General features: G+C 44.1%; 1 protein-coding gene across 3 annotated transcripts in view; it reads left to right on the forward strand.

Moving 5' to 3' along the window:
- The window catches only part of FGD5 (FYVE, RhoGEF and PH domain containing 5), a 197,480-nt gene that overhangs the window by 89,338 nt on the left and 89,218 nt on the right, over positions 1-18,924 (forward strand). For all 3 annotated transcript variants that reach the window (XM_054978381.1, XM_054978379.1, XM_054978380.1), the window contains exons 4-5: positions 11,258-11,316; positions 11,438-11,468. In XM_054978381.1, the coding sequence (XP_054834356.1) occupies positions 11,258-11,316; positions 11,438-11,468 (90 nt within the window). The remainder of the gene's footprint in view (positions 1-11,257; positions 11,317-11,437; positions 11,469-18,924) is intronic.

The raw sequence follows: 18,924 nt of genomic DNA on the forward strand, positions 1-18,924 counted from the left end.
TGTTCCATAGTTGTTCACAAAGGGTTTTGCCTCATTCCTTGTTGGTGCCAAAGTTTTCACTGCTTGATGTTCAGCAGTGTTTGAGGAAGATGCTGCTTCTGATGGCAAGAGACCAGCTTCCAGTACTGTACAAATTTTGCAACTTGTGAAACACATGTTGCCATTTATATTATTGATTGAACTGACAGATTAGATTTTGAAATAATACCTGCCTTTGCTGAGTGACACAATAGCCCTTACATCATTTTCTGAACTTTTAAATAAGAACATGGCAACTATTTTGAAAAATGAGGCACTGAGCACTCCCCTGCCATACCACTGTGGTACAATTGCATTCATTCAGCCTTTTCTAAAAACATGGCTAACTCAAAGAAAACCGCCTGCTTGGTTCCCCCAGGCCTATGGAAACTGATCCTGAGCAGATGTGGCTGCTGACTGGCATGAATGCAGATTCTTTCCTTGTTTATCCCTGCCTTTCCCTCCCTCTCTTCTCTTTGATTTCTCCCTTCTCTCAAAGTTTATATTTTAAGCTCCTTGGGAGTAGACATGGGCACGATCAGCATTACGAACGCAAAAAACCCACGAACAGCCTGTTCGGCTGTTTGCAAACAAGCTGTTCGTGAGGCCCCATTCTAAACGAACAGGTGGCTGTTGCAAGCCTCGTTTGTTGCTGTTCCTTGCTGTTCGTCAAGCCAGACAGTCCGGCACCTGCAGTCAATTCCCATGGCAACTCAGGCAGGGATTGTCTGAACTCCTGCTTTTGCCCTGTAAACCCGGAATCAAAGATTCTCGAAGTTATTATAGATCTGGGAAGCTTTGGAGTTTAAATGCCCATTTCCATGCCGCTGCTCAGCTGCACAGAAAGGGGCATTTAAACCCCTGAATCAGCTGCTTGTTGGGGGCATCCCCGACAAGCGGCTGAGTGCCAGCTGCCCCCTCCGGATGCGAGAGGAATGGGGAGAATCTCCCAGCCCCTCTTGCACCAGGTCACAGTGGCCCAGTGGCGCCGGCTCTCCCAGTGCTGAGAGGGACGGGAAGATTCTCCCTCCTCCCACTGGGAGAGCCAGCACCGCCGGGCTTCTTCTGTCCAGTGTCAGAGGGACTAGGAGATTCTCCTTGACCCTCTGACACAGGGCAGAAGCAGCCCTTCTCTCTTCCTTTCCTCTATTAAAATTCACATCTCCCCCCCCCCCCCGCCCCATGGATGGCAGTGTTGATACTAGCCTTTGCCCCTGGGGGCAATTTCTCTAGCCTCTATATGAAAATGGCGTATTGCATTAATAATCCTGGACAGGGTTTGTACAAATACAGCACTAAAGATCAAAGTCACTTTTTTAAAAAATCATCTGGAAAAGCCCTTTGATTCTGAGGAAGATAAGGCTATTAAAAGCAGTGGGGCTTGACTAGGCAGAGAGCCAAAGCTTTATGTCAGATCCATTGCTTCCCTCACCAAAGTTCAGATTAACAGCAGGGACTGGAGCCTCTGCTGCTACCGGGAAACAGGAGTCTGGGAAGGAAGTTTACAAAGCCTACACTGCTAGGCTAAAGAGCAGCTTGCAAAAAAAAAATCACTTAACTGAACTGACAACTCTTCATATTTTAAGCACCACATGGTTGGGTGTTAGGAACTTGATGGTTGCAGGATCTGAACTCTCTACATCTCCCTTGTTCCCAGAAGTCTGTCTCCCAACACTGTCGTCAATCTCAGAGTTCATTTCCTGGTTAAACAAACAGTAATTTAACAACACGAAGGGGCAACGCCTAGAGACACTGTCTCAAAAGTTGCTCTAGACAGGCCGTGTGACACTGGGGGTCCTGGTGTTTTGACTTTTGGCTCAAGACAAATTAATCACTCATAGAAATACAGACTCTGACAAACTGTATACAACAAGGGAGAGTGGGCCTGAGCCAATGGTGAAATATGCTCTACTTCTTGGCAGCTCTCAGCTCAACCATGAATAGAGGACGTGCGGATCTGCCAGTGTTGCTACCTCTTGCATTTCCTGGCCTTTTGGCACCACTATGCTTATGAACTTTTTCCTGTGTTCATCTGTCTATTCTAGCTGAAAACAGTTGTGTATCTGACAGCTAGTCCACAAAAACATTTGCCATAATGAATACATACAGGGCCTACCACAGGAGTATCCAGGAAGGCCATTTGGCCAGGGCCTTGCATTCACAGAGGACTTCATATTTGGACTTTTGACATTATCTCCAAATGAGGTTATACATACAGGTAACACAATTGCAGAGATACGTTGACAGGACTGAAAGAAGACTGTGTTTATCATACAAATTTAACCTTGTGCCCCGTTACTGGGCCATACAGCTTGTAGTACATCATGAATTAATATCATCATCATCATCATCACCATCAACAACATCTATTCTATTTGATATATTCTAATAATCAATTGTGGCTCCAACTGTAGGTACTTAAGCTTTCAGATTGGAGCCCTGTTGACAGAAGGAAGATTTTTCTCCTAACTTGGGGGACCCCGCTTCCAGATTTGCAGAAATAACAACAATAACAAAGTTCGGTTTATATACTGCCCTTCAGGATAACTTAACGCCCACTCAGAGTAGTTTACAAAGTGTGTTGTTATTATCCTTACAACAATCACCCTGTGAGGTGGGTGGGACCGAGTGAGTTCTGAGAGAGCTATGACTGACCCAAGGTCACCCAGCTGGCTTCAAGCGGAGGATAGGGTTGCCAGTCTCCAGGTGGTAGCTGGAGGTCTCCTGGAATTACAACTGGTCTCCAGGCCAAAGAGATCAGTTCCCCTAGAGAAAATGGCTGCTATGAATGGTGAACTCTATGGAATTATACCCTGCTGAGGTCACTCCTCTCCTCAAACCCAGCTCTCTCCAGGCTCCACCCCCAAATCTCCAGGAACTTCCCAACCTGGACCTGTCAGAGGAGCAGCGAATCAAACCCAGTTCTCCAGATAAGAGTTCTGCCACTCTTAACCACTATACCAAACTGTCTCTCTTAAACATTCAAACCTCTCTTAAACCTTCAAAAAACTGGGTGGGTGTTAAAAAACTCCAAAATAGAAGAGTGGTTGTTTGTGCATGTGTAGACAACTCCCGTTTGAACCACTGAGAGGGAGGCCTTTCTACATTGCTACCACCAGGCCTGGAGGCAACAATGCAGGGTGCCATAATGGGCCTGGGGGTGGCAATTCAGAGAGCCAAATTTGGCCCAGCAGTACAGCCCCTGGCAGGGCAGTAGGGTTGCCATTCTCCTGCCGAGGGCAGGGGATCCCCAGATTCCACCCTTCCCCCCCATGCCCACTTACTTGGCTGGCAGGGGACGCACTCCCTGGGGCGCCCCCTCCTCAGGCAGCACCAATTGCAGCCTTTGTTCCCACGCCTAGATATACAGGACACCAGGGACTTCATTCAAAGAATAGAGGGGACACCCATGGTGGAGGATGCTTGTTTCCTCACCATGGATGTAGTGTCATTGTACACAATTATTCCACATGACTTGGCACGAATGGTAGTGGAGGAGGCTTTGGATTCAGTAGGGGGTAATAGACCATCAAAGAATTTCCTTTTACAGCTACTGGACCTCATATTAGAAAAAAACTATTTTCGCTTTCAGGATCAGTTCTTCTTTCAAGTGAGGGGGGTGGCCATGGGATGCTGTGCAGCACCAAATATTGCAAACCTTTTCATGGGTAAATGGGAAAATCAGCACATCCTGGATCAATCTAACCCGTTTGTAACACAGATCATACAATACTTTCGATACATTGATGATCTCTATTTTCTGTACAGAGGGACAGACTCAGTCGTTAAGTTTTGCGAGTGGCTTAACAGCAGGGACCCCAATGTTAGGTTTACCTGGCAATATAGCAAGAATGAGATCAATTACCTCGACGTGATCACCTTTAGGGATGCAGACAACACGATCAGGGTATGATCCTTCAATAAGGAAACAGACAAGAACTCTTATCTACATTTCAACTCGTTCCATCCCCGGCATTTGAGGGAAAACATTCCCTTTAGTCAATTATTACGGATCAAATGCAATTCTTCCTCTGCTTTGGACTTTTTCAAGGATGGGAGGAGGCTTTGCGAACAGTTTAGGAGAAGGAGCTATCCGGTTAAAGTCATAGAGGCAGCTTGGAAAAGGGCTAACAGTACAGGAAGGCCGTCACTCTTTACGTCGGGAACAAGGGACCAGGAAGACTGGATAACGTGGGCGTTGGATTTCACCCCCAGAGCCAATCAGATTAGAAAGATAATATACCGACATTGGTCTCTGATAGAAGGGATAGAGGGATGTGAGTCCAGACCTAGGATTGGTTTCCGCAAAACCTAAAGTCTAAGGGACGACCTGATACGGGCAGACATTAGAGAGAGGGAGCAATCCCATGATCTCCCGCAGGGTAACTTCAAGTGTGGTAACTGCCAAATTTGTAACGTCATTAGCGTGGGCAAGGAATTTCACATTGGAGGCAAGAAAGTGACTGTTCACCATTTTGCCAACTGCCAGACCAAGGGGGTAGTTTACCTTCTGGAATGCCCCTGCAGAATGCTTTATGTAGGATGTACGTCCAGACCGGTTAAGGTTAGAATATTGGAGCATATGTCACGCATCCGTAATAACATACAGGAAGCTCCACTGACACAACATTATAGGGAACGCGGTCATCCAGAGAATGCCCTTAAGGCAATGATCCTAGAAGTAGTGGGAAGAACTAGCGGCGATACATTCCAAACAAGGCTTCTACGCAGAGAAGCTTTTTGGATTCAAAAACTAGACACGATAAAACCAAAGGGACTGAACAATGAATTATGTTTGAATTGCTTCTTATGAGGTTACAGCATAGTGTGTGGTCACTTTAAGAAGGGGTGGTACCAACAGGCTACAGCCAGATTAAATAGGGGGCAGTTTGTAGTGACGAACAAGGAAGAGAACAAGCGTACCTACTAACCAGGCGGAGAGAGAGATGTGGTGGTGATATTCTCCTAGGGAGTGTCCGTGAGTATGAACGCTTATGAGCTATAGGGAAGGAGTATACTGGAGAAAGGGTTTAAAATAGGTAGTATATTTACAGAGTGTTTCTATCACAGATGGCACGCTCCTGAAGAAGGTGGCACGAAATCTGCGTTCGTAGCCGGCCCCAGATTGAGCATGGCGTTTTCCACTCCACTCCCTCCTTCGGAATTCAGTTTGGGTTTTATACCACCTTTGGGAAGAACTAGGAAGAAAACTAGCAGAACGAGAGGAAGGAATGAACTTGTATAGAATTTAATTGCATTACTTGTATACCTGGTATCGTAGAGTTGTACTGCGCCGGAAATGAATTTGCACATGTATGATTTTGCACATGTATGAACTGGATTATGAGCACAGTATTTGTACGAATTACAATATTGGCTTAAGAAATAAGAGGCACTTGCACTTTGGAAAATTGTATAATCATTTATTATTACTGCGGTGTGCACATAGAGTGCCAACGTTTCTGTGGATAATTCCTCCTTTGTCACTACTGTGAATTGCAGAAACGGCCATACTTCGAGTCTCCAGGTGGTAGCTGGAGGTCTCCTGGAATTACAACTGGTCTCCAGGCCAAAGAGATCAGTTCCCCTAGAGAAAATGGCTGCTATGAATGGTGAACTCTATGGAATTATACCCTGCTGAGGTCACTCCCCTCCTCAAACCCAGCTCTCTCCAGGCTCCACCCCCCAAATCTCCAGGAACTTCCCAACCTGGACCTGTCAGAGGAGCAGCGAATCAAACCCAGTTCTCCAGATAAGAGTTCTGCCACTCTTAACCACTATACCAAACTGGCTCTCTTAAACATTCAAACCTCTCTTAAACCTTCAAAAAACTGGGTGGGTGTTAAAAAACTCCAAAATAGAAGAGTGGTTGTTTGTGCATGTGCAGACAACTCCCGTTTGAACCACTGAGAGGGAGGCCTTTCTACATTGCTACCACCAGGCTTGGAGGCAACAATGCAGGGTGCCATAATGGGCCTGGGGGTGGCAATTCAGAGAGCCAAATTTGGCCCAGCAGTACAGCCCCTGGCAGGGCAGTAGGGTTGCCATTCTCCTGCCGAGGGCAGGGGATCCCCAGATTCCACCCTTCCCCCCCATGCCCACTTACTTGGCTGGCAGGGGGCGCACTCCCTGGGGCGCCCCCTCCTCAGGCAGCACCAATTGCTGCCTTTGTTCCCACGCCTAGATATACAGGACACCAGGGACTTCATTCAAAGAATAGAGGAGACACCCATGGTGGAGGATGCTTGTTTCCTCACCATGGATGTAGTGTCATTGTACACAATTATTCCACATGACTTGGCACGAATGGTAGTGGAGGAGGCTTTGGATTCAGTAGGGGGTAATAGACCATCAAAGAATTTCCTTTTACAGCTACTGGACCTCATATTAGAAAAAAACTATTTTCGCTTTCAGGATCAGTTCTTCTTTCAAGTGAGGGGGGTGGCCATGGGATGCTGTGCAGCACCAAATATTGCAAACCTTTTCATGGGTAAATGGGAAAATCAGCACATCCTGGATCAATCTAACCCGTTTGTAACACAGATCATACAATACTTTCGATACATTGATGATCTCTATTTTCTGTACAGAGGGACAGACTCAGTCGTTAAGTTTTGCGAGTGGCTTAACAGCAGGGACCCCAATGTTAGGTTTACCTGGCAATATAGCAAGAATGAGATCAATTACCTCGACGTGATCACCTTTAGGGATGCAGACAACACGATCAGGGTATGATCCTTCAATAAGGAAACAGACAAGAACTCTTATCTACATTTCAACTCGTTCCATCCCCGGCATTTGAGGGAAAACATTCCCTTTAGTCAATTATTACGGATCAAACGCAATTCTTCCTCTGCTTTGGACTTTTTCAAGGATGGGAGGAGGCTTTGCGAACAGTTTAGGAGAAGGAGCTATCCGGTTAAAGTCATAGAGGCAGCTTGGAAAAGGGCTAACAGTACAGGAAGGCCATCACTCTTTACGTCGGGAACAAGGGACCAGGAAGACAGGATAACGTGGGCGTTGGATTTCACCCCCAGAGCCAATCAGATTAGAAAGATAATATACCGACATTGGTCTCTGATAGAAGGGATAGAGGGATGCGAGTCCAGACCTAGGATTGGTTTCTGCAAAACCAAAAGTCTAAGGGACGACCTGATACGGGCAGACATTAGAGAGAGGGAGCAATCCCATGATCTCCCGCAGGGTAACTTCAAGTGTGGTAACTGCCAAATTTGTAACGTCATTAGCGTGGGCAAGGAATTTCACATTGGAGGCAAGAAAGTGACTGTTCACCATTTTGCCAACTGCCAGACCAAGGGGGTAGTTTACCTTCTGGAATGCCCCTGCAGAATGCTTTATGTAGGATGTACGTCCAGACCGGTTAAGGTTAGAATATTGGAGCATATGTCACGCATCCGTAATAACATACAGGAAGCTCCACTGACACAACATTATAGGGAACGCGGTCATCCAGAGAATGCCCTTAAGGCAATGATCCTAGAAGTAGTGGGAAGAACTAGCGGCGATACATTCCAAACAAGGCTTCTACGCAGAGAAGCTTTTTGGATTCAAAAACTAGACACGATAAAACCAAAGGGACTGAACAACGAATTATGTTTGAATTGCTTCTTATGAGGTTACAGCATAGTGTGTGGTCACTTTAAGAAGGGGTGGTACCAACAGGCTACAGCCAGATTAAATAGGGGGCAGTTTGTAGTGACGAACAAGGAAGAGAACAAGCGTACCTACTAACCAGGCGGAGAGAGAGAGATGTGGTGGTGATATTCTCCTAGGGAGTGTCCGTGAGTATGAACGCTTATGAGCTATAGGGAAGGAGTATACTGGAGAAAGGGTTTTAAATAGGTAGTATATTTACAGAGTGTTTCTATCACAGATGGCACGCTCCTGAAGAAGGTGGCACGAAATCTGCGTTCGTAGCCGGCCCCAGATTGAGCATGGCGTTTTCCACTCCACTCCCTCCTTCGGAATTCAGTTTGGGTTTTATACCACCTTTGGGAAGAACTAGGAAGAAAACTAGCAGAACGAGAGGAAGGAATGAACTTGTATAGAATTTAATTGCATTACTTGTATACCTGGTATCGTAGAGTTGTACTGCGCCGGAAATGAATTTGCACATGTATGATTTTGCACATGTATGAACTGGATTATGAGCACAGTATTTGTACGAATTACAATATTGGCTTAAGAAATAAGAGGCACTTGCACTTTGGAAAATTGTATAATCATTTATTATTACTGCGGTGTGCACATAGAGTGCCAACGTTTCTGTGGATAATTCCTCCTTTGTCACTACTGTGAATTGCAGAAACGGCCATACTTCGAGTCTCCAGGTGGTAGCTGGAGGTCTCCTGGAATTACAACTGGTCTCCAGGCCAAAGAGATCAGTTCCCCTAGAGAAAATGGCTGCTATGAATGGTGAACTCTATGGAATTATACCCTGCTGAGGTCACTCCCCTCCTCAAACCCAGCTCTCTCCAGGCTCCACCCCCCAAATCTCCAGGAACTTCCCAACCTGGACCTGTCAGAGGAGCAGCGAATCAAACCTAGTTCGCCAGATAAGAGTTCTGCCACTCTTAACCACTATACCAAACTGGCTCTCTTAAACATTCAAACCTCTCTTAAACCTTCAAAAAACTGGGTGGGTGTTAAAAAACTCCAAAATAGAAGAGTGGTTGTTTGTGCATGTGCAGACAACTCCCGTTTGAACCACTGAGAGGGAGGCCTTTCTACATTGCTACCACCAGGCCTGGAGGCAACAATGCAGGGTGCCATAATGGGCCTGGGGGTGGCAATTCAGAGAGCCAAATTTGGCCCAGCAGTACAGCCCCTGGCAGGGCAGTAGGGTTGCCATTCTCCTGCCGAGGGCAGGGGATCCCCAGATTCCACCCTTCCCCCCCCCATGCCCACTTACTTGGCTGGCAGGGGGCGCACTCCCTGGGGCGCCCCCTCCTCAGGCAGCACGGCACGCCCCCGGGCAGAAGACATGCTCCTGCGCTGCAAGAGGTGGCGTCAGCGGCAAGATGCTGCGACTGCGGTGGCGTCAGGAGCAAGATGCTGTGACCGTGGGTGCTTGCTTGCCACTGTTGCTGCCTCTCACCACCAGGGCCCCTGTGCACCAAATGACAGCGAGCCACGTTCGTGACAAGAGCGAGTGGCTGCGGTTGCAGTGAGAGCGGGCAGTGGCAGCAACAAGGGCCCACAAACCTACCACTGTTCGTTCCTGCATAGTCACTCAGGGCTTCTTCAGATAACAGATCAGGAGGTAGTAGCAGTAACGTAGGGTGCAGTTCAATGTGCCAGTTCTTGCCTAAACATCTTGCCCTTCAGCATATGAGACTGCCTGTTCCCCTTGCTTCTGACACAGTGATCAGCAAAGTGTGGCCTCTTGGCTATACCCATTAAATATCAAATAAGAATAGGTAGGGCATGAAGAGTGGTATGTCAGTGCTGGGATCTCTTCTTGGTTCGCCAAAATCTGAGGTGGGGTATGATACAGAAATGTGGCAGATGCTTTTTTATGATTAACGCAGGATATCTGAGGCTAAGAACAGATATCTCGATATTTACAGTGTATTTTCTATTGTTGATATGTTTACTTTTATTTACTTAAATGTGAGTTACAGAATACATATTTGCATATTCATGAAAAAAATGTTACTGCCACATTTGAATTAGGGGATCATTAAGCAAAGATACAAGACAAGCCTTAGCAAAATATTAGACATATATATATATATATAAAGAAGACCATTTGCTCTGTAATATAGTAAGTAAATTAAGAATTTATTTTTAATTTGGAACGAACAAACAGTCTAGGAAGTGACTCTAGTCTGGTTCTTTCTGATACTGCCCTGTTTTTATCTTCCTTTTCTGTCCATTGTAGATGATATTAACATATATGACACGTTAAGATGCTGTATTTTTAATGTGATCACTAGTCCACAAGCCCTGCATCATCTACTCTAATCAGTGCTGGATCTAGCGTTCCCAGTGCCGGGGACAAGCGCAGTTTGGCCGCCCTCACACGTGCACGCAGAGCGCTCATGCCCCTGGCGCTGCATGATGATGTCACTTCATGACATCATCACGTGGGGCGGGCGTGCTGCCAGCGGAGCAGCAGCAGTGATGGCGGCTGGGAGGGCACCTGCACCACTCACCTGCCCCGCTGAGGGGGTGGCCAGCTTGCCACGCGCGCTCCCTGTTCTGCGGGGCAGGCGAATGGTGCAGGTGGCTTCCCAGCCTTCCGTGCCACTCACTGGCCCAGCAAGACAGGGAGTGCGTGGCAAGCTGGCCACCCCCTCAGCAGGGCAGGCAAGTGGCGTGGGCGGCCTCCCAGCTCTCCGTGCCATTCATCTGCCCGGCTGAGGGGGCAGCAAGCTTGCTGCGCCGCCTGCATTGCTGCCTGCATTGCTGCCGGCGCGCACCTGGTGGATGGCAGCTGTGCCTGGCACCCCCTTTTTGGTGGTGGGGGAGCAGACTATCCCCCTGCCCCCCCCTCGATCCAGCTCTAACTCTAATTGGCAGTGACTCTCCAAGGTCTTGGACAGAACTCTCTCCCAACTCCCAGCTTTCCCAACTCTGCTAGCCTGAGACCTTTTTCTAACTGGAAATGGTAGCAGTTGGTCCAGAGGCCTTTTGCGCACAAAACATGCTTTCTGTTGCTGAGCTGCAGGTCTTCTCTTGTTTTATTCTCCATTCTATTTTAGCAGCTGTTTTCTGAGATTTTTGGTTTTCTGAGTATTGTTCTATTAATCCCTTGAAATAACTATCATTCTGACAAAACTTTAGAAGAAGACTTCCATGGCATTCCTTTAAAAAGTAAATAATCAGTTTTAAGAATAATTTACACAGTAATTTATACTTTCTGCAGTCAAGGAGGTCACCACATATGGCCAGCATTTTCTGTTAAATGGTTGAAAGTTCTTGTACATTCTCCAAGTTAACAAATGCTAGCATAATTACAATGGAGACATACATACAATTTCGCGCACAATGGATAGATAGATATAGATATAGATATAGATATAGATATAGATATAGATATAGATATAGATATAGATATAGATATAGATATAGATATAGATATATAAAAATCAGCCTCCGGAATGATCTCAACATATTTAGATTACCAAATCCAAAAAGTGTGCGGATTGCTGTTTTACTTTCTCTGCCAAGGGGATGGAGTGACTTTGATCTTTGTGCATTTTGTTTTTAACAGAAAGAAGGACAATCCAGAGCTCACCTAATTGCCCAGGAACTTGTGTCTTCAGAGAAAGTGTGAGTCCACAAGAGAAAATTTGGTTTGCTGTTATCTTCTAAACTGAGTTGCACATTCTACAGTGATTGATTCAGCCCTTACTGGATGGCAATTAATAAAACTGTTGTCTCTTTTGCACAGATATGTGGAGATGCTCCAGCAGTTACATATGGTAAGTAAATCATTTTAATTGCTGAAACTTAATTATCGTATAATTTAGGAGACAGAAAAAACATTGAAGAGGCTGCGGTGAACTCTGTTAGGAGTGGTTTGTTGTCTGTTGGGTAGAAATCCTCACTGAGGCATTGCAAAGAAATCTATCTTGTGATAAAGCAAGCCCTTCTCCTTTTGCATGTGCCAAAAGTCTGGAGCGTGTAAGAATGGATTCTTGGCCATACAGCTTGCCAGGGGAATTTGCCTAAGGAGAATCATTTTATGTATTGACGAAGGCTTTCACAGCTGGAGAACGATGGTTGTTGTGGGTTTTCCGGGCTGTATTGCCGTGGTCTTGGCATTGTAGTTCCTGACGTTTCGCCAGCAGCTGTGGCTGGCATCTTCAGAGGTGTGGCACCAAAAGACAGAGATCTCTCAGTGTCACAGTGTGGAAAAGATGTTGGCAGGTCATTTCTATCTACTCTGGAGGGGTGGGGTTAAGCTGAGTCATCCTGTAAGAGTTTCCCAGGGTGTGGAATGCTAATGGCGGGAGGCTTCACTGTATCCTGAGGAGGTTCTTTAGCATATGGATTGGTGCTTGATGTGCTAATCTTCTCTGCAGGGCTATTGTTGGGTATAGAGTGTTTTGTTAGCCTGGTGTTTTTCAGAACTGGAAACCATGCTCTGTTCATTCTTAAAGTTTCTTCTTTCCTGTTGAAGTTTTGCTTATGCTTGTGAATTTCAATGGCTTCCCTGTGCAGTCTGACAAAGTAGTTGGAAGTGTTGTCCAGTATTTTGGTGTCCTGGAATAAGATACTGTGCCCTGTTTGAGTTAGGCTATGTTCAGCCACTGCTGATTTTTCCGGTTGTCCAAGTCTGCAGTGTCTTTCATGTTCTTTTATTCTTGTCTGGATGCTACGCTTTGTGGTCCCGATGTAAACTTGTCCACATTCCAGGCCACCAGGCAATGAATATATTAGTTTTTTTGCTGAGTACAATCTATATCCTAAATGGAAAACATATCCTCTGGAATTGCTCCTTGATATCTTGAAAGGCTGACTGTCCAAAAAGTCAAAGAGTCTTAATATAGATGCCATTCTGGATCAGCACCCAAAAACCTAGTGTATGGTTCCGGTTTGTGGATGATACATTTATCATTTGGAGCCATGGGGAGGAAGAATTGATGGGATTTTTGAATCATCTCAACAACATCCACCTGAACATACAATTCACAATGGAGAAAGAAATCGAGGGAAAACTCCCATTTCTGGATACCTTGGTCATCCGCAAAGCAAACTTTCAGTTAGGTCACAAGGTCTACAGGAAACCAACTCACACTGATCGGTACTTACACAAAAACTCCAATCACCACTCCCGACAGAAAAGAGGCATAATGAAAACATTAGTGGATCGTGCAAGACGGATATGTGAGCCGCGCTTTCTTTTTTTTTTGAAAAAATTTTTATTGGGTTAGAATCCATTATTTTTGCATTTACATTCAATTTTCCCCAATTTTCCATTTCTAACCCCCTCCCTTTCCCCCCCTTTTGTTGACTTCCAACAGCTTTCCAACCCTTTGTCCCTTTTCCCTTACTTCTATTAGATTCCTCTATCTAAAACAAATATATATTCTCCATTATTCTAAGCAGTGCATCCTTAACTATTTTTAACATTATATACCCAAACTGTAAGTCTTTGTTTCCGTCTTAGATAAACAATTTATCCCATTTTCCGATTTCAAATATTTCTATATATCATAAACCATGTAAATCATACATTCATTTTAAATCAAACAATTTGACTTATTCTCTATATATTACTCATTCTGTCTTTTTATAATAATTCTATATAGCTCTCATCACATAGTCAATCAATTTGACTCATCTATATCTTCAGACATTCAGTTTGGTGCAAATCTTACCAAAAAAAAGAAAATATTATTGATTAATCAATCCTTATATTTAATCCTTATAGTTAATTATTTTCTATCGATATTCTGTTTATTAACCTATATATATCTATATATATATCAGTCTATTAATCTAACTGCTTATAAATTCACATTTATCTCTTCTCCCCCCGGTAAAGTCACCCCCCTCTACTTCAGTACTTCAGTAGTTCTCAAACTGCCACAGTTTTCCTCCCACCTCCCATTTCTTCTCCAGATATTGTTTCAGCTTCTCCCAGTCTGTGTTAAACTGCCCTGAGTCCAGATCTCTCAGTTTTCTTGTCATCTTATCCATTTCAGCCATGTACAGCAATTTGTAGATCCAATCTTCAATAGTTGGCACTTCTTGTACTTTCCATTTTTGCGCATACAAAAGTCTAGCTGCTGCCGTCATGTAAAATATCAACGTCCTGTGATGGGCTGGAATTCCCTCCATTCCCAAGTTCAGTAGCAGGAGTTCTGGGTTCTTATTAATTTGAAATTGTAAAATTTCACTCATTTCTCTTGTTATTTCCCCCCAGTACTGCCTGGCTACCTCACACGACCACCACATATGATAGAGGGAGCCCTCATGCTTCCTGCATTTCCAGCATTTATTAGAAGTGTTCAAATTCCCTAGCGCAATCTTCTTTGGTGTCATGTACCAACGATAGATCATTTTGTAAATGTTCTCTTTAATATTAGTACATGTCGTTGTCTTCATTGTAGTTTTCCACAAGTATTCCCATGCCTCCATTGTTATTTCTTTGTTAAAATTTATAGCCCATTTCACCATTTGTATTTTAACTGTCTCATCCTCGGTATACCATTTCGACAGTACTTGGTATACCTTGGATATTCTTTTCTTGTCCTCTTTAAAAAGGGTCTGCTCTAGTTCCGAATTCTCTATTCGTATACCTCCCTTTACAGAGTCCGAGTTATATAAGTCTCTGATCTGTCTATACTGGAACCAGTCGTAATTAGGTGATAGTTCCTCTTGCGTCTTTATTCTAAGTTTGGATGCTTCAGTTTTAGTTATTTCTTTGTAAGTTAAACATTGTTGTTCATTATCAACAGCTCTCGGGTCTATCACCTCATATGGAACCACCCACAAGGGAGTTCCTTCTTGTAAATAAATTCTGTACTTCTTCCAGATTGTGTATAGACTTCTCCGTACAAAATGGTGCAGGAACATCGAGTTGACCTTTACTTTGTCGTGCCATAGGTATGCGTGCCATCCAAAAAATTTTTTATATCCCTCTAGGGCTAATAATTTCTTGTTCTTTAATGTCATCCACTCTTTCAGCCAGACTAGGCAGATTGCATCATGGTAAAGCCTTAGATTGGGCAGTTGCATTCCGCCTCTTTCCTTTGCATCTTGTAAAACTTTCATTTTCACTCGAGGCTTCTTGCCTGCCCATACAAAATCTGATATTTTCCTCTGCCATTTTTCGAATTGTTTAGAGTCTCTGATGATTGGTATTGTCTGTAGCAAAAACATCACTCTTGGTAACACATTCATTTTAACTGCTGCAATCCTACCCAACCATGACAGATTGAGCCTATTCCATTTAATCAAGTCTCTCTCTATCTGAGTCCATAGTTTTTCATAATTATTCTTAAATAAATCTATATTCTTTGCAGTCAGTTCAATTCCCAAATATTTCACCTTACTTGTTACTTCACAGTCCGTTGTTTCCATTAACAATTGTTGTTTCTGCTTAGTCATATTTTTACATAGTATCTTTGACTTCTTTTTATTAATATAGAAACCTGCCAAGTCTCCAAACTCCTTGATCTTATCTATCACTTTTGGCATGTTCTCCAATGGGTCCTCTACGATTAACATTATATCATCCGCAAATGCTCTGACCTTGTATGAATAGTCCTTTATTTTTATTCCTCGAATTTCCTCGTCTTGTCGTATTTGTATCATCAGGATCTCCAATACTAAAATGAACAACAGTGGAGACAACGGGCAACCTTGTCTTGTTCCTTTACTTATAGTCAATTTCTTAGTCAGTTCATCATTCACCACAATTGCTGCAGTCTGGTCTCTATAGATTTCCTTAATTGCTCTGATGAATCTTTCTCCCAATTGTAGCTTTTCCATAGTGGCGTGAGCCGCGCTTTCTCAATGAGGAAATTAATCATCTAAACCACGCACTTCAGGCAAATGGCTACTCCAGAAATGAAATCCGAAGAGCAATCAAACCCAGGATGAATCAAACAACCAAGGAAAAACAGTCTCCTACAGGAAAAGTGTTTTTGCCATATATCAAAGGAATTACTGATCAAATCGGAAAGCTTATGAAAAAGCATAACCTTCAAGCAGTATTCAGACCCACCCGAAAAATACAACAGATGCTATGATCAGCAAAAGACAGTAGAGACCCCCTCACCTCTGCAGGAGTATACCGTATACCCTGCAGCTGTGGACAAGTTTACATCGGGACCACAAAGCGTAGCATCCAGACAAGAATAAAAGAACATGAAAGACACTGCAGACTTGGACAACCTGAAAAATCAGCAGTGGCTGAACATAGCCTAACTCAAACAGGGCACAGTATCTTATTCCAGGACACCAAAATACTGGACAACACTTCCAACTACTTTGTCAGACTGCACAGGGAAGCCATTGAAATTCACAAGCATAAGCAAAACTTCAACAGGAAAGAAGAAACCTTAAGAATGAACAGAGCATGGTTTCCAGTTCTGAAAAACACCAGGCTAACAAAACACTCTATACCCGACAATAGCCCTGCAGAGAAGATTAGCACATCAAGCACCAATCCATATGCAAAAGAACCTCCTCAGGATACAGTGAAGCCTCCCCGTCATTAGCATTCCACACCCTGGGAAACTCTTACAGGATGACTCAGCTCAACCCCACCCCTCCTGTAGAGAATCATTTTCTTATTCGGTTTCATTTTCTCAGCCATGTCGGACGCTCCTCTTCGCAGGTCCGAGAGGAAGCGCCCGAGCACCCTGTCCGGGCGGCTGATCTGCGAAGATTAGCCCCCAAAACTCCCAGTGAGGGAGGCTGGGTCCGGGACGCTGCGGGAAGAGCCGCCCGGAATCAATGCGGGGGGTTAATTGCCCGTTTGTCCCTACGGAGGCCGGCAGACGTGCGCGGCGCCTCGAGTGCTGCCGGGCCATGGAAAACGGCAAAGAGCAGAATTAGGCGAAAGCCTGCAAGTAAGCGAATCCCTTCTGTTACTACAAGCGCACGCGAAGGAGTGGTGGGATCTGAAGCTAAGAAGGCTTGTTCTTCCCCTTCGCTGAGTTTCAGAATCTGGTTGGCGGTTTCCCCCCCCCTAAAATGGCAACAAAAAAACAAAGTCCCGCTCTGGGCAAGTCAGTTTCGGCTGCCCTGAAGGGAGAGTCATTGGAGGAAGTAGTGCGGAGGGCGGTTGGTGAAGCCATAAAACCCTTTGTTGACAAGCTGAACGAAACAGATCAAAGGGTGGGCTTAATTGAGAGCGAAGTGAAAACCATTAAGGAAGCAGCGGGGGGGCAGAGAAGTCTGCTCGGGAAAGTGCGTCACTCGTGAAGGCTACAAATAAAGAGCTTAAGCTGGTGGAGAACCAGCTGATCGGGCTACAAGTGGAACGAACACAGACAATTTTGCGCCTCCAGAATGTGAAAGAGGAGGAAAATGAGGATTTACGGGGTCTGGTCTCGGAACTACTGGCGACACCCGCGAGGGCAACTAAAGAAGAAGTAAAAAGCGCCATTTTGGAAGTCCGTCGGGCTACTTCAAAATATGCAATGAAGCGTCAGCTGCCTCGCGAGATCATCATTGATTTTTCATCTAAGAGGATCCGGGACACTATCCTATATAATTCATACAATGCAGATTTGGACTTTTTGGATAATAAAGTTAAGATATTGAAAGACGTCCCATTTCTAGTTCGGAAAAGACGTTTTAAGTATAAAAAGTTCGCAGCTCTTCTGAGAGAACGTGGAATAAAGTACAAATGGTTATTTCCGGAAGGAATCTGGTTCAGTCACAAAGATCAAGCTTTCAAGATATTATCAGAAGATCAACTAAGGGATTTTGAGGATAAAAATCCGGAATTTCAGTGCACCAAGCAAGACGAAAAGGAGAAGTCTGAGGGGGGGGGGGAGGAAACGAGCACTGCGGCTGCAGTTGCTCAGAGAGAATTGTGTCCGGGACCCAGGAGGGGAAGGAAAATTTAATTTGAATTTAAATTGTAATTTGCATTTAGTAAGGTCAACCACTCCATCAATATAACATAAAGCTTTAACTTTTGAATAATGGCAGTATGAAGGGAAAACATTTTGTGTAGCATAGTTGTTACATGTTGTAGTTGTTGTGTTTTTTTTTCCTTCCTCCCCTTGTTCCCTTTCTTCCCTTTGTATTGTTAGTTAATGTAGTTAATAAAAAATAAAAATATTATAAAAAAAAAAGAGAATCATTTTCTTGGAAACTATCCCATGGGTATAGGAGAAGGGCATTCAGAAAGACTACAGCTGATTCAGAGATATTAAGTCTGAGAGGGAGCTTAGCAGTTTGATAGATGAAAAATGATGAGAGTTAGGTTTTGGTTGGGAAAGATCATTTTAGGCATGGAATAGCTCTCTAGAATGATTCTTGTGTCTCACTACACTCAGCAGTATGTTTCATGATTGAGCAATATACTAGCCTGACTTTTGGTACACACTGTAAATTCTCACTTGGATTCTGGAACTGTACAGTGCACGTGCTTATTGTGGAGCCAAAGGCTTATGTTATTTTTTTCATACAAGGCACATTTGCAGTAATGGGAATAACTTACGGGAATTGTCTTGTTGGTGCAAAATCCTTGACATTAAATACCTATCTTGCTCTTAACCAATTAATCAGTTACAGTTAATATTGGCTAAATAAACCTAAAGCACATTTCCTGAAATAGAGAAGTTACTTTGACTGTAGGACAGGAATATCTCTGTGACTGGCCAAACAGATTACCATAAAGTGCCAGTGGCACTCACCACCACTACATTGGATTCCTTCATCCCATGATCTTATCAACCTTTCTGTCCTAACAGCCTCCATCTGTTGTGATATGAGTGCCTCTGGTGGCAAGATCTTCTAGATTGACTGGAAATTCATGCTGATCGCTCTCACTTCTGTCTTGTTAAGGATTCTTGGAAACCTTATGAGTTATAAGATGTTCTTGTGAGATAGAAAGGTGGCTAATAAATGTTTTAAATAAATAAAAGTAGGGCTGATCAGATGTATCTTCTCCACTCAGAATGAAGGGAATAAGAATAGGGTGGATATTAGAGCATTTTATTCCTTATATCCAGAACACTGGTAATGGTTATTTGTTTCTTTTTTCTGACCACTGATGTACCTTACACATCTCTCATTAATGTGACCAATGGACACTACTTGCCATGTTTCTTTTGGCATGCCCATCAAATTTGCAGGTCTCAAACCACACACAACACAGCAACCACCTGATAGGTGAAGGTGGCTAGCAAACATTTGGAAGGATGCCAAATACATGGTTGGCATACTGTAAGTGAGGAGTGTTGA

This window comes from Eublepharis macularius, chromosome 4 (assembly GCF_028583425.1).
Source record: "Eublepharis macularius isolate TG4126 chromosome 4, MPM_Emac_v1.0, whole genome shotgun sequence".
Lineage (NCBI taxonomy): Eukaryota > Metazoa > Chordata > Lepidosauria > Squamata > Eublepharidae > Eublepharis > Eublepharis macularius.